The 15,939-nt window shown below is 54.2% G+C and overlaps 2 protein-coding genes across 2 annotated transcripts; both read right to left on the bottom strand.

Moving 5' to 3' along the window:
- Window positions 1–9,089: 9,089 nt before the first annotated feature.
- BCV69DRAFT_283418 (RNI-like protein) lies at window positions 9,090–11,942 on the bottom strand. Its single transcript, XM_025492703.1, has 4 exons — window positions 11,803–11,942; window positions 10,765–11,717; window positions 9,693–10,676; window positions 9,090–9,615 (listed from the first exon to the last, which is right to left on the bottom strand). The coding sequence occupies exons 2-4, from the start codon at window positions 11,510–11,512 to the stop codon at window positions 9,140–9,142; spliced, it is 2,208 nt and encodes a 735-aa protein (XP_025347048.1). The 5' UTR covers window positions 11,513–11,717; window positions 11,803–11,942; the 3' UTR covers window positions 9,090–9,139.
- A 117-nt stretch (window positions 11,943–12,059) lies between these two features.
- BCV69DRAFT_271045 (NAD(P)-binding protein) lies at window positions 12,060–15,743 on the bottom strand (the record flags this gene model as incomplete). The annotated part of the gene is made up of 7 exons (XM_025490943.1): window positions 14,937–15,743; window positions 14,619–14,854; window positions 14,264–14,475; window positions 13,212–14,180; window positions 12,643–13,132; window positions 12,363–12,568; window positions 12,060–12,283 (listed from the first exon to the last, which is right to left on the bottom strand). Coding segments are annotated over exons 1-7 (2,823 nt in total), but the record flags the coding sequence as incomplete, so codon positions are not given.
- Between the last annotated feature and the right edge of the window lie 196 nt (window positions 15,744–15,939).

The following is a 15,939-nucleotide window of genomic DNA, read 5'->3' on the forward strand; positions in this document are numbered from 1 at the left end:
CCTCACGCGCCCAAGTTATACCCCCAACCTTATACCCCCAACCTCGTACCCCCAACCCTGTACCCCCAACCTCAAGCCCCCAGCCCAGCAAGCATACCATCAAGCCTCCACGACCCAGCTCACAGCCACTGACCACCAGTCATGCCTCTGCCCCCTCAGCCCCCTCAGCACGTCCCCTCTCCTATGCCCAGGCTTGTACCCCCAACCTTATACCCCCAACCTCGTACCCCCAACCTGGTTTCAAACTCCGCTCCACACGCGCATGAGGCACTACACCAGTGTCCTTTATACCCCCAACCTCAGCCTGCCCGTGCCAGCCCCTGTCTCTGCCATCACAAGTCTTGCTCGACGACTCCCTTGAGTCTTCCTTTCCTTTCCCCATCTGTTGTCTTGTCCATCCCCTTAGTGTCAGCTTGCCTGTCAATACCAATCCCCTTTACCGTGCTCAGAGTCTGCCTCAGGTCTGACCCTCGACCACTGGCCTCCCCCCTCCGTGCCCGACCGCCGTAACATTACAACAGATCCCACGAGGCCCCTGGTCGATGCTACCAGCTGGCTTGCTCCCCTATCGAGACACCACCAACCATTCATCCGACACCGACTCCAACTCTACCATCACCCAAGCATCTGCACCATCCCTGGACACCGAGGAAGCCATCATGGCCACTCCCGTGGCTATGTCCCAGTCTACCTTCAAGCCAGCGAAGCCTGTCACCTTCAATGGTGGCAAAAGGAGCCACGCCGAGGTCATGTCCTTTATCAAGTCCTGCGAGCTTCACTACACCCTGACCCACACGACCTCTGACACCACTCGAGTCTATGGAGCTATCAGCTACTTTGAAGCCGGCTCAGCTGCTGCCAACTGGGCTGCCCCGTTCATTGGCATCAGCAACGAAGAAACCCCTGACTGGATGAAGACCTGGACAGCATTCAAAGACGAGCTCATTCTTCAGTTTGGTGACCCCCACGATGATCAGACCTCCTGGCTACGCTTTACCACCCTCAAACAAGTAACCTCTGTACGAGCCTATGCCACTCACTTCAGGATGGCTACGGAACGCCTCAAGATTGCTGAGTACCATGCTATGCTTCAGTTCCGTGGCTCCCTCAAGAATGAGATCCGTGATGCTCTGCTTGGAAAGACCTTTGTTAATCTCAACGACTTCATCAACCAGGCCATTCAGGTGGATGAAGAATGTAACTCCTATCATGCCCCTCGAGGAAACAACAACACCACGATCACCAAGTCAACCAACCCTGCTACACGTTCTCATGGCAATCCCTCCTCGTCGTCATCAACCTTTGCTCCAAGTCACTCTGCTCCTCGTACTGGCAACCTGTCCACCACGTCTCGTCCCACTGATGGTCCTGTACCCATGGACATTGACAGCTCACGTTCCTCCAAGAGAGGACCTCTGTCAGACGTTGACAAGCAATACCGCCGTACCAACAACCTCTGCCTCTACTGTGGACTCCCTGATCACTACGCTACCAACTGTCCTCGCAAGCCTCAGGCCAATGGCCGTGCTGGTTCCACGGTATCCCTGTCCCCTTCAGACTCTGCGTCCCAAGTTGGCTCTGCTGCTCCCAGTACCACCACCCAGGATTTTGCGTCAGCTCAGCCGTCGGAGGAGCACGCCTGAGCCCCATCAAATTCTCGATATCCTCGTCTGCTACCACTCCTGCTCCCCTGGAACCCTCTCAAGGATCCCAGATCTTTGTCCCCGTCACCCTACATTCCTCCAATCAGCTCTCTTGCCCTACCCATGCTCTGGTGGACGGTGGATCAGAATGTGACCTCATCCACGAGGACCTTGTCAAGCAGCTGGACCTTCCACGTTACCCTTTGTCCCAAGCAAGGGAGTTCTCTGGCTGGTACGGCAAGGCCCCCTCTAAGGTCTCCACGGACTACACCTCTGTTCAAGTCGTCATTGGCAACCACTCTGAGATCAATCAGTTTGTCATTGCTCCCTGCTCCGTCCCCATCATGCTTGGTTCCCCCTGGCTCAAGAAGCACGACCCAGAGGTCAGCTTCCGTACCAACCAGCTCACGTTCAAGTCTCCCTATTGCAGCCGGTACTGCCTGGACTCTCCCAACCTGATCAATGCCCTGCCCCTTGTTCTACGTTCTGCCCTGCCTCAGAAGAACCTCAAGTCATCCTTGCACCCGTCAACCATCAAGACCCCCGTCAGGAAGCGTGTCCACTTCAGTGATCAGTTGGACATTGCCCTTGTCTCTGCCAGTCAATGCCTTGACCTCCTCACTGACGGTGATCTTGATGGTTGTGGCATCTTTGATGCAAGTGCCCATCACAACTTCACACGAGCCCAAGTTTCTGCCATCTCCAGTGACGACCTCGAGGAAATCCAAGCCGAGTCTCTTGATTCTCCTGAGTACCTAGCCAAGCTCAAGACCCAACTTCCACGTCAGTATCATCATCTGCTGGAAGCCTTCAGTCCTGCCCTTGCAGACCTCTCTGCCACGAGGTCTCCCTACCGTCATGACATCCCTCTGGAACCAGGATCTAAGCCCCCCTTTGGACGTCTGTACTCCCTGTCAGAAAAGGAGTCTCAAGCCCTTCGTGTCTGGATTGATGAGAACCTTCAGAAGGGATTCATCCGTCGTTCACAGTCCCCTGCTGGATCACCTGTGCTCTTTGTCAAGAAGAAGTCAGGAGAGCTTCGTCTCTGTGTTGACTACCGTGGTCTCAATGCTCTCACCATCAAGAACCGTCTCGCCCTGCCATTGATCTCTGATGCTCTGGACCGTCTCAGGTCAGCCAAGTACTTCACCAAGCTGGATCTCCGTGGTGCTTACAACCTGGTCCGTATCAAGGAAGGTGACGAATGGAAAACTGCCTTCAGGACTCCCTTTGGACACTTTGAGTCCGTTGTCATGCCCTTTGGGCTCACCAATGCTCCTGCCACGTTCCAAGCCATCATGAACGACGTCTTCCGTGACCTATTGGATACCTCTGTCCTCGTCTACCTGGATGACATCCTCATCTTCTCTGACAACCTTGATGATCACGTCAACCAAGTTCAAGAAGTCCTGCAACGTCTGATCAAGCACAAGCTCTACTGTAAGATTGAGAAGTGTGCCTTCCATCAAGATTCCACCGAGTACCTTGGCTACCACATCTCCCCTGCTGGCATCAAGATGTGCGAGGACAAAGTCTCTGCCGTGCTGGATTGGCCTGTCCCACGTAACAAGACAGATGTCCAAGCTTTCCTTGGCTTTGCCAACTTCTACCGTCGCTTCATTCAAGGCTATGCCAACATTGCTCGTCCACTCACAGACCTGACCAAGACCAAGACCACCGAGGACAATGTCAAGGCACCGTGGCAAATGACACCTGCAGGTGAAGATGCCTTTGTGACCCTCAAGAAGGCTTTCACCACGGCTCCCATCTTGAAACACTTTGATCCCAGCTATGTCACCGAGGTTACCACAGATGCTTCTGGTACTGCTATTGGAGGAGTCCTATCCCAACGCCAACCAAGTGGGAAACTCCACCCCATTGCCTACTTCTCTCGTTCCCTGTCTGGCTCAGAGCTCAACTACCCTGTTGGAGACCGTGAACTCTTGGCCATTGTTGCCTGTCTCACTCGTTGGAGACACTACCTTCATAGTCTAGAGGAGCCCTTCACCATTGTCACAGATCACAAGAACCTCTTGTTCTTCATGGAACCTCAACGTCATCTGAACCTTCGTCAACGTAATGCCTATGAGATCCTGCAACAGTTCAGATACAGCCTTGAGTACCGTCCTGGCCATGTCAACCGCGCTGATGCCCTGTCTCGTCGCTTCGACCTCCTTGAAGAAGGGGGTGCGCTCCTGGATCAACAAGCCTTGCAAGTTCTCCAGCCTGTCTTGGTCTCAGCGACTACATCTCAGCTTCGTCAAGATCCTTGCCCAGATCTGGATGACTTGGAGGACCCATTCCTTACCTCTGTCCTCGAGGCATCCACACAGGACACAGCCTATCTTCAGCTTCTTCAAGAACCAAGCTCAGAGTACACGGTCAAGTGTGGACTGCTGTACTATGGAGAACGTCTCTACATCCCTGCTTCTGAACCTCTGCGTACCCAGCTCCTTGAGAAGACCCATGATTCACCCCTTGCTGGCCATCCTGGCCGAGTCAAGACTCTTCAGCTCCTGTCCTTGAACTACTACTGGCCTGCTATGCGTTCAGATGTTGAACGTTACGTCAAGCAATGCCCCACCTGCCAAAGAACCAAGGTCCCTCGTCAGAAACCCTCTGGACTACTCCAGCCCCTGCCTGTCCCTGCCCGTCCGTGGTCATCAATCTCGATGGATCACATCACCCAGCTCCCTGCTTCTTGTGGCCACGATGCCATCCTTGTCATCATTGACCGGTTCAGCAAAATGGCTCATTTCATTCCAGCCAAGACCACAGACGCTGCCCCAGACCTTGCACGTCAGTTCCTTGACAACATTGTCAGACTCCACGGTTTCCCAGATGAGCTGCTCTCTGACCGTGGAACTACCTTCACGTCACGCTTCTGGAAAGAGCTACTTGCCCAAGCCAATGTCAAGCCCCTGTACTCCACGGCCTTCCATCCTCAGACCAATGGCCAGACTGAAAGAGTCAATCAGACCCTTGAGCAATACCTTCGTTGCTTCACCTCCTTCCAGCAGGACGACTGGGTTCGTCACCTTGCCCTGGCCGAGTTTGCCTACAACAACTCTCCTCACTCGAGCACCTCTGAGTCTCCCTTCTATGCCTGTTATGGTTACCATCCTCGTTCAGATCTGACACCAAGAGGTACTACTGTGCCAGCCGTGCAAGACATGGTTTCTGACCTGACTGCAGTTCAAGATCGTATCAAGAACAGTCTCAAGCAAGCCCAAGAAGAGGCCTCCAAGTACTACGACCGTCATCACAAGGAAGGCCCTCAGTTCAAGCCTGGTGATCTAGTCCGTCTGTCTCGACGCAATCTGCCTGCCCGAAGACCATCCAACAAGTTGGACGACAAGTTCTCTGGTCCCTTTGAAGTTCTGGAACGTCTTGGCCCAGTCAATTACAAGCTCAAGCTTCCTCCTGCCATGCGTATTCACGATGTCTTCCACATCTCCCTCCTTGAGCCCTGGCATCAGTCCACGTTCCCCAGCAAGGCCCCTGCTCCTCCTCCTCCCCCAGAGATCATCAATGGAGTTGAGCAGTATGAGGTTGCCAAGATCCTAGACTCAAGAATCTACCGCCGTGCTCTGCAATACTTTGTCAATTGGGTTGGCTATGACAAGTCCGAGGACTCCTGGGTTACTGCTTCAGATCTGGCTCATGACGATGCACTGGTCATCGAGTTCCACACCAAGTATCCTGACAAGCCCTGCACACCTGCACGCCTCAAGGCCATCAAGTCCTTTGTCCAGTCTGTTCAAGCTAGTCCTAGATCGCCCGGAGTCGATCTCAAGAGAGAGGGCTCTGTCACGGCACGCCATCAAGTTATACCCCCAACCTCACGCGCCCAAGTTATACCCCCAACCTTATACCCCCAACCTCGTACCCCCAACCCTGTACCCCCAACCTCAAGCCCCCAGCCCAGCAAGCATACCATCAAGCCTCCACGACCCAGCTCACAGCCACTGACCACCAGTCATGCCTCTGCCCCCTCAGCCCCCTCAGCACGTCCCCTCTCCTATGCCCAGGCTTGTACCCCCAACCTTATACCCCCAACCTCGTACCCCCAACCTGGTTTCAAACTCCGCTCCACACGCGCATGAGGCACTACACCAGTGTCCTTTATACCCCCAACCTCAGCCTGCCCGTGCCAGCCCCTGTCTCTGCCATCACAAGTCTTGCTCGACGACTCCCTTGAGTCTTCCTTTCCTTTCCCCATCTGTTGTCTTGTCCATCCCCTTAGTGTCAGCTTGCCTGTCAATACCAATCCCCTTTACCGTGCTCAGAGTCTGCCTCAGGTCTGACCCTCGACCACTGGCCTCCCCCCTCCGTGCCCGACCGCCGTAACATACTGTTCTTGCCACACGACTCCAGCCAGCTGCAGCAGAATCTAGCCCTTCCCGTTTTTGATTACAACGGAGTTGTTGTGACGCTGTGATACTGTACATTTGGGTGACGCAAGGGCATGTGCGACAGGCATATCACCGTACAGTAATGTAGTGCAGGTGCACAAGCGCTACTTCAGTTGTTACGGCAGCGCATCACGTAAATCTGATGAGACCAGTGTGCTTGTCGTCTCACTGTACCAAGGAAGAGGAATTGCTGTACGATAGCTTCTTCTTCGCTCCTGCTGTCACGCAGTCTATCCAGCTGCAGCAGATCTGTATTGTATCGATCATACTCAGAAGACAGTATTTATACTATATTGAATCCTCTTTCGGAGCTCGTTCTTGTATTCCGACATTGCTGGAGCAAGACTTGCTGTCTAGTTCGGTCTGCAAAGTGCAAGCCAAGCGCAGAAGTGGTGCTTACGCTGCCGAAATCTAACACAAACTGACCAGATCCGGACGACAAGTAGAGTAGAATGTAGCTGCATCTGCAGTCGATCCAGAGCCTGGGAAACTCGCTCTACAGCTACAGTGAAACACTTGCATCTTTGTGTCTACTGTATTTCAGAAGGCAGCAAAAGAAAGCAAATGTATCACAGGCCTGCATTGCGCATTGCTCTGTCGCTCTGCCGCTCTTCAGCTTTTGTGGTATTGTCTGCTTAGGATTGGGAAAGGCATAGCAGTCATAGTGGAGACGTAGAGTAAGAGTTGAGTATAGACAACATATACAGTATGACGTGCGCAAATGCGAGCTTGTTATAGCTACCCTCTGACCGCACCCATCTGTACCTATTTCTGGCGCATTTTGTACTAGGCCAATGTGCAAGAGCAAGGTGACTCAAAAGGCAGCAAATGAACTGAGACAAAATCCTGTTCGACCTTAGTACAGTGATAATCAGACTCAGTATCACCCTCACGTTCTGTTTGAGTCTCTTCTTCAGCTTTCAAGCCAGGTTGGCTGCGTGCGCCGGTTGACAAGGTACTGTATCTTGTTGTACTTTTCTTCTGGCTAGCTTGAGAGAAAAAACACGAGGTGCATGGCTGCAGTACAGTACGCTCACACCAACGAAGATCAAGAATAAAGAGAAATCCGGTGTTACGGCGGTGGGGCACGGAGGGGGGAGGCCAGTGGTCGAGGGTCAGACCTGAGGCAGACTCTGAGCACGGTAAAGGGGATTGGTATTGACAGGCAAGCTGACACGAAGGGGATGGACAAGACAACAGATGGGGAAAGGAAAGGAGGACATGACTGGCTCGACAAGCAAGACTTGAGACCAAGGCTGGCTACGAGGACAGGGGCAGGCTGAGGTTGGGGGTTCAACTGACACTGGTCCAGTGCCTGTTGGGGGTTCAACTTGACACTGGCCCAGTGCCATATGCGCGTGGCTGAGCGGAGTTTGAATACCTGCAGGCAGACGTTGGGGGTTCAACGTTGGGGGTACAAACCTGGGCATACGTGAGCAGACGTGGTGGGCAAGCCTGACGGGTAGGACTGTGGGTAGGAGGCAAGGGGTATGTGCTTGAGGGTATAGACTTGATGGTATGACGAGAGGAAGGCTGAGGCTGAGGTACTGGCTTGAGGCTGGGACGTTGGGGGTTCAACTGGCGTTGGGGGTTCAAGTGTTGGGGGTTCAAGTGACGTTGGGGGTTCAACATTGGGGGTTCAACTCCTGGTGACTGGTGTGCCGTGACATCCGGAGACCATGTACAGCAAGCGTTTGCAATGACTTTGCAATATTTATGCAGATTCAGCAAAAAACCGCTCTTTCTCAGGCATATTTGGGTACAGTACCTCTATTGTCACTCCATTACGGCCAAATGAAAGGCGGGCTAACAGCGTGGTAGTCTATCCGGCAAAGTGCTTCTCGGAAACAGGCAATCTAAGCCTGGGTTGCAATTACCATTCTAGGATACCTTGCCGACTTCCTGCCAATCTGCCACTTTGGATGTGCAGAGAGCTGATCAAGATGGTAGCAATGAACCACAGTATGACACTCTGTGGGGTGTTGCGGTTCGACTGTACAGATACAGTATGACTGTATTGTACAACTGCGATTATACCGTACTGTATTGTACTGATGTATCACCTGAACAGCCGGAGCGAAGCGTCAAAAGCCCTGGAGATTGCTTACTGTATGTGCATGGCAGCTTGCAATTGTACAAGTTGTCTAACAGGGTTGCGTGACGCGATGTGTCCCCTTGTCTAATCGCGTTGCAGTAGCTTCTGACATACATGACGGGCAGTCACGCGGATCATCTGACACATTGTTGCACTAGTCGCATGGAAACACAGTCTCAATATTACCTTACAGTCCAGTATTGTACTGTCCTACTGCTCATGGTCACAGAATCAGATGGGGCAGAACCATCGACGATCTGCTGCTGTTTGCAACGACACAGTGCGAGGTTTAGAGAACTCAGCAGGAAAGTACGCTGTGAGGGATCACGACAAATACAGATAAGGGTACGTGCAATAAGTCATCTGTTTGTGGTGTTCTCTGGCTTTACCCTGTGGACCAATATGTATCGTACAGTACTATACACGAAGTTGAGCTTGTAGCACGGCGACCGATGCATTGGAAAGGACTGCCCAGATTGTCTTTGACTGTCCAGCAGTGACGTGGCGACCTGAGGGAGCAGTACTGTATGTACGTACTTCATCTGCTGTATGGAAATGGAAGGGTACTGGCATCGGCTTTGGAAAGTATCACGAAGCTTGCATTGCAAGCACATCTTGGTCTCACTTGTCACTTGAGAACGGAAGGAGCAAGCCGAGTCATTGGACACTAATCCACTGCGTAATGCTATTCAACATACACCCAAGAATGGTGAGATATGAGAGCGTGGGGTCTTGTCTAGCTTCCTAGCGCACGAACCACACGGCCTGCAGCTTTGAGTACGAGCTCACGTGCTGCAACGGTCATATGAGAACGCAATGAGTAGCGCAAAGGGGAAGCCGCGCTGAGATCGCCACTTGTCAGCCATACAACACTGTGTCAACGACAATGGAGACAACGTCGAACACTGACGACTCCGGATCTCAAACTTCAAAGGTTCGCGTGTCTCAACTGCCTCTGCAGGTAATGGTATTGAATGTGACTAAGCCTACAAATTGAATCCCGCTTCAGGAAGACAGAGCCAGATCTCATCTGCAAGCTGAGATGACCCAGTGGCCGCATCAGGACCAGTCTCCCTCGTGCCCGTGAATCCCCACCAGGCGAGCTCCCGCATGTCGTCATCTAGCTCGAATACTACTGGATTGGTGCCTGAGCCATTCCGGATAACGCCGTACCATCTGACTTGGCCCTCTCCATCTGGATCCCGATTGGCTTTTGCACGATTGAGAACGGACGGCTTAATCTTCAGAGCCTTGAGAACACGAGGTCGCACCGCCTTCAGTGTTTGCGAAGGTAGAACACTGAAGGCAGTGACAGTGCGCTCTGATGGTGAGGTGACAAGTGGCGCTGATGGCGCCACTGAGCTGATGCGCAGCGTGAGATTGATAAGATTGGCTTTGATCGTGTTTGCGATTGGCTGTTCAGATGCTTGCAGAGCATCGACCAAAGTGGGTAAGCCACGGGCTGTGTTGTTGTCAAAGAGAACAAGATCAGTATTTTGATCCGCTGTCGAGAGGTGAGACGAGCTATCTGTGACTTACCGGCTCTGAGAGGCCGCCAGCGCGGTTCTCTGTTTTCGAGCGATCTGGTCAGGATGTCCAGAGCTTCCCCATGGGGTGTCTTCACATTCCTTTCCGCGCTTTCAAGGCGTCTCTCTAGAGTGCTCAGCCACTGGTCCTCAGCGTCTCTCCGTTGACGAGGGGAGATATCGGTGCCATTGAGAGTCATCAGATGTGGCAACCTTGCGATGAGATTCATGCTCCACTTTTGCAGCTCTTGCTGAATGGGAGAGAGCTGCTCGGGATTGTCTGACTGAGCGAGCTCTGCCTCTTCGTTAGATTGCGCTGGAGAAGCTTTCAGTACTCGCACACCCGGGTCGTCACGCTCGCCGTGAGTAAACCAGAGATCGAGGGCGTAGATCGATGTCCAGACCACATCGAGCTCGATGAGCAGGTCATCGGGTCCTCGTAGGTTTAAGAGAGGATTTCCAGAAAGGTTGATTGAGGCCAGTCTCCGGAATCTCTCCTCCCGGCGCGTGCAGTCTGGCGCAGGTATGACGGCGAGCTTGTTATTGGCGAGGTTCAACTTGGCCAGCTCTGGGAGCTCACATAGGGCCATGGCAACGCTCTGCCAATCCGCTATTTCGTTGTTCGAGAGATCCAGCTCTTGCAGAGATCCGAAGATGGGTGGAGAAGGTGCTTGAGTGGCTACAGTGCTCTCGATGCCAGCAAGACAGTTTCTATTCAACTCTAGAACCTCCAGCGAAGGCAGATGTCGAGCTAGGCGGCAGACGTGTGGCCAGTCTATTCGTGTCCCGTTCAAACTGAGCTCTTTGAGTCGCTGGAACCCTTCGGAATGCGCCAAGGTGTCCACCATATCGCGCCCGGGATCCTCTTCCGACCCTGGAGCAGGAAGCCGGTTGAAGTCGAGACGTAGCGTCCGCAGGTGGGCAAGATGGCGTGTTATCGACGCGATCGATGTCCACGAAGAGACGAGAGATTGAGACAGGTCCAAGTGATTGACGTCTGTGGGTGGATGACAAGAGGTACACGTTGGTCGTGTCAGGAGCTCGCGGTCTGGTGCCATTGGCCTCAGTGGGGCACGATGACTCACTCGGTATAGTTCCGCCGATAAGGCGAGCGTTTAGGCTCAGACTAGGTCCAGTGCCGACTCTGCCTATAAGCGTCTTCAGCGCCTCTATTCGGCTTGATACAGGCAAGACGGCGTGTGCATTCTCGGGCCCCTTGTGCTCTGGAGGGCCAGTCAAGGAGACAGTCTTTAAGCTTGTTAGCTGCGTGACCTTGTTGATCACTTTGTCCAGGTTTGGCACCTCAATGTCGATGTCGGCGACAGTCTTTCGAGTGTGGCGCGAAGGGACGGCATCATCTCCACTCGCAACCTGTTCTTCCGTGCGATGCGTGTACCTCGCCTCAAGAGCTTCAAGGAAGGCCACGCCTCCTATGAAGAGGGTTGCAGAAAGACCGGATGGCGGCCTGATGAAACTCGCGACACGACCAGGCCGAGAGCAAGTGAAGTAGCGCGTACCCTCATGTTGACCATCGTGTTTACCTCGAAGAGGGTCGTCCCACTCAATGCCGAGCCAGCTGCCCTCTTTCTTCGCCACACGTCCACGATAACGCACAGTACCATAGCGCACACTGGGTGGGTGTGTCTGGACTTGGGCCATTCGCGAGCCAATGCAGAAATTGTCATCTTCCACTTGTGACACATTGCTATGTATGGCAGCGCTTCGCACTTCCTGTGAAGCCTGCCGCACTGCTGGATCTTTGACTGGCGACGTAGCACTAGCACTCCCTTTCCTAATATCATCTTCTTTGGCCTGCACTGACTGTCCTCCCATTTCATCCGATCCATTGGGCACATCGAGCGTTGTGGACAAGTCCACGTCCGCAACCTCCGCTGCCTTTGGTCTGACGCTGTCGGCAGCTACAGCTGTGCTCCCTGTTGGACCTGCGGCGGCGCTTGAGTTGGCTCCGGTGGCTCCTTGTCCTGAGTCGTTCTGGCAACCTGGTCGGTGCTCTGTGGTGTGCTCGGGCGACTCGGATCTGCTCAGCGACGATGAGGAAGGCGTCGTCGTCAGCGTGCGAGTCCTTTGCTCTTGGGGGAATGAGGACTGCTTTGGTAGCGTACCTTGGTGGCTGGGAGGAGCAGGTTGAGAGGGAACCGCCCCCCTAGACTCGGACAGTTCTAGAGACAGACACTTTGTCGAGTACTGATACCACTCCTCGAGCAGCTCCTCTCGACGGGCTATCTGCTCGCCCAGCCACAAGTCTATGGCAGTCCGGATATCGAGCACGCGCTCCCGGTCACTGTGGAGACAGATCGTACAGGTGTCGAATGACGTCAGTGGTCGTGCATCGCGCAAAGCACATGTACCGCGTACTTACAAACGCTTCATCTCGTCTTTAGTCCGACGGCTGACTAGGTCGAAATTGGCGTGACATTCTAAAGCATACGTCTCCGCCTCCGCGAGATCTTTGAGTGATTCCTCGTAGTAATGGCTTGCCGCACTCTCTCGTTTGACCTTCTCGTGCTTCGTGCGGACGCGGCGGAGCTCGTCGTCGGCTTTCTGCATCAGATGCCAGCAGTCGATTCTTGTGGAAAAAGCTTTCTGTAGACGTCAAGGCAGGCATCAATCCGTCGCTGTAAGTTCTGACACCTAGTCCAGACGAACACCTCTCATTACTCACTCTGACGCTTCCAACGATCCTTTCGTACTCATAGAGTACACTGCCAAAGTGTCGTGTGTCCGAATCGCTTTGAATGTCTTCCAGCTCCTGAGCACGACGATGCAGGTCGCCCAGCCCAGCAAAGCACGCGGAAAGGGAGCGAGAGAGAGAGCTTGCCGAGAGCATCAGGAGGGCATGTGAGTGGGCCGCTATGGAATCAGCGAGATCTGATAGATAAGCGTTGGGGAGGCCATGGCGTCAGAAAAGGTCGCTGTCATCGAGACAGGCTACGACTGCTCACCTTTGCGGGTCTGGGCTAGGGTGTTCAGGCTTTTGACCATTTGTTTGAGTTGAGCTTCCAGCGAATCCAGGTAAGCCCTCTGCTGATCGAACCATTCGTCATGCTCGTGAAACTTCTGGCCGCTATTGACGCCTACAGTACCACTCCATCCCATCCATGTCTTGGCCTCGGGCGTCGGTACTGGGCCTTTCATTGCGTCTCGCAATTTGACGTCTCTGCCAAAATCGTCACTCTCGAGGAACAGCTTCAGGTCGTCATCCTTGGCTAATTCTGGGTGATTGGCTACCTTGTTGACCATCCGCTCGAGGCCTTGTCGTCGAGTCTCGACTAGATCAGGCGAAAAGCGTGAGATTAGACCACGAACCTTCTCCGGGACTGGTGGGATGATGATGCCCGGGTTGTTGTGGACGAGCGCAGCATGGAGCCATCGGAAATCGGAATAACGTCGAAGGACAGAGAATTGGGAAGCGCGGAAGCCAGCAGCATCGGTCTGAGGAAGAAAGCGACAAAGTCAGTAGGTCCCACCTAGAAATTCGATGAGAGCGCCGCTGACTGGTCCGCATTCTCACCTGTGTCCGTACGGTATACAGAATGTGGCCCGTCATGCTCTCGCCGACTTTGTGAGGATCGCCGACCTTGATGAGGAACAGATAGGATGACTTTGCGGTGCCGTTGACCTCGCTGTGAATCTTGCTGTCAGTGTTGGCTTCTGTGGCTTCACGGGCTGAATCACTGGCTAGAGACAGGGAAGATGCTGGTTCTGTACCGTGGGGACGCGGTGACGGTTGGCCATAGATATCGTCATCGGTTGCTCCGGAGGGGGAGTGCTGTGTGCGGCCCACTGTCTCTGCTATAGTACTATCAGATAGCTGTGCAGCTGCTGCCAGACCACCGGCACTACCAAGACTTGTTTGCGTCTGACCTGCCTGAGCTGCAGCAGCATCTGAAGAGTCAGATGGAGCGTCTTCTGAGGCTTGATGGCCGCTCGAGCCGGCGATGTTCGAGTGACTGTCTACCGGTGCTTGAGCAATGTCGGAAGCGGAGACAATCGTCTCGGATGACTCGACGGCCAATGAGATCGCGCCCTCTGCGTTACGAAGCGAGGGTGCTTGCGAAGTGCTCGGACTTCGCACATCAGAAGTGCCTGGTGGCGTTGGTCTCCCTCGAAGGGACGAGAACGAAGGATTTGGGCTCGATGGTGTGGCTAACGGCACCGCACTAGGGGCAGATGCCTTTGCGACAGAGTCATGGCCGGCCTTTGCAGTGATCGTAGACAGATCGCCGGGCTCGGCATGTGGCGCAGGCATTGGCGTCGGGCGACTCGCAGCTCCATCAGGGTGGATTTCTTCCGTCTGATTGATGTATGTCGCGTTCTCGGGGGAATCTCCCGTCCCGCTTTCCTGCGGACTCGGCTCTGCTCCCGATACGCTATCCCGATCCTTGCCTTCTTGAACGCCGTTAGCCTCGTCGGCTGACGAAAGGGCCAAAGCAGCATTGGCTTCAGCTTCTTCTTTTGCTTTGGTGACCAGAGACGCTTGCTGTAAGGCGAATTGGTAAGATTTCGCGGCAATCAGTCCATCAATTCTGGCCGGAAATCATGCACCTGGCCAATGCCGCTCACCTTCTCCATTTCTTCTCCCCACCAAGACTCGAAAGAGACATGAGTCACGTCGACGCCGAATGACTGCAGCACACTGGTATCCATCTTGCAATGTCTGGGCCTCGAGGTAGCGGCCATTGGGTCGACATCGTATTCTGGCTCGAGATGAGTGACGGAAGCTTCAGGTAGAGGGGGTGCGTTCCGATTCTGGAGCCGACACATGACGTTACACACTGATCGGGCAAGTCGATGCATATGTACGTGGGAGGGAGTGAGTGTGAGCATCACAGGAGCAAGAGTTGCGGACAAATATGTGGAGTGAGGCATTGCGGTGAGCGGGGTGTGAGCGCAGATGGTGTAGACCCAAAGAACTCACTGTCATACTTGGTCATGGCCTCAGTGGCTTGAAAGTGCAAAATGGGAGGAAGGTCCTTGTGATTCTCGACTGCCATGCGAGCGATCTGTTCGATTACCTTGGCTACGTCGGCTACATTGGTGGGATACCTCACAGCGTATGCGTCCATGGAGATTTTCCTATCGTCTGATGGCGCGACGATGGTAGTGGTGAGGACGTTGACTGCTGATTCTGAAGGTTCAATGGCATCGCCATATCTGAAGAAGAAGGAGAAGAGCACAGTGAGTCCGTGTCTGTCTGACTGTCTTCTGGTGTACCCAGCACAGACATGCGACTTACAAAACCGGTACACGTAAAGAGGTCGTCTTGCCAGCTTGCCCCTGCTCCGCCACAGCTCTTTCACCCAGCAGCTTAGAAGTACCGTAGGCATTCAGAGGATTGGATTCGCTATCAACTTGATAAGGGGGTCTTGAGCCATCGAAGACATAATCGGTACTGATGTAGATCAACCTCGCCTGTTTGCCTGCCTCCTTGCAAATGCTGGCGATCCTACCTGGTACCTCTGCGTTGAGGGTGTGACACCTGTCTGGGTCTCTCTGTACCACGTCTGGCCTCCTCTCGGCTGCGGTATGTACGATGACGTCTGGCGCAAAGTCGTGTACGAGGGTGGCAAAGGCAACTGTGTCGAGGAGATCAAGCTGGACGAGGTTGCTGCCACTGGCTGCGCGCGAGTTTGCCAAGGCGAGGACCTCGTGGGATTGGGCGGCAAAGTGAGCATGTACTGCGCGGCCTAGCAAGCCGGATGCGCCGGTGACCACCACCTTCATGATGGTCTAGGAGCGGTGAGCCAGTCTGGGATGAGGTAGGGAGTGTGGGGCAAGAGTAGGAATGGGCGCTAGTACAACACCCCTTCGGAAGTGGGCGCGTTGCAGCAGCCACAGACGTCCGTCCGTCCCCTCTTCCCCGCGCGATGCGGCCCGAGCGCAGCTGAGATGCGAAGACGCCCGCCCAGGTGCTGCTCCTGGCTGGCTGGCTGGCTGGCTCACCCAGAATACCATCACTGTCGCGCAAAGGCCTCGAGCATCGATGATGGACGACGACGACGACGACGACGATGCTGTTGACGATCAATAGTGCCTTCCGTCGAGATGAAGAAGACGTCTGACTGTGTATGAAGATGGCGAGCACCTTGTATTCCCACGAGCGCATGGCAAGCCGTAATCACACAGGCTGAACAAGACAGAGGGGATCCCGAGAAGAGGACGGGGAGATTGGATGGGAGATGGGCGAGGTCGCTCTCGCCCAAGGTGCCACTGCCACGGGCCGAGGAGCCCACTGAGAT

Source organism: Pseudomicrostroma glucosiphilum (assembly GCF_003144135.1).
Source record: "Pseudomicrostroma glucosiphilum strain MCA 4718 unplaced genomic scaffold BCV69scaffold_9, whole genome shotgun sequence".
In the NCBI taxonomy this organism is placed as follows: Eukaryota; Fungi; Basidiomycota; class Exobasidiomycetes; order Microstromatales; family Microstromataceae; genus Microstroma; species Microstroma glucosiphilum.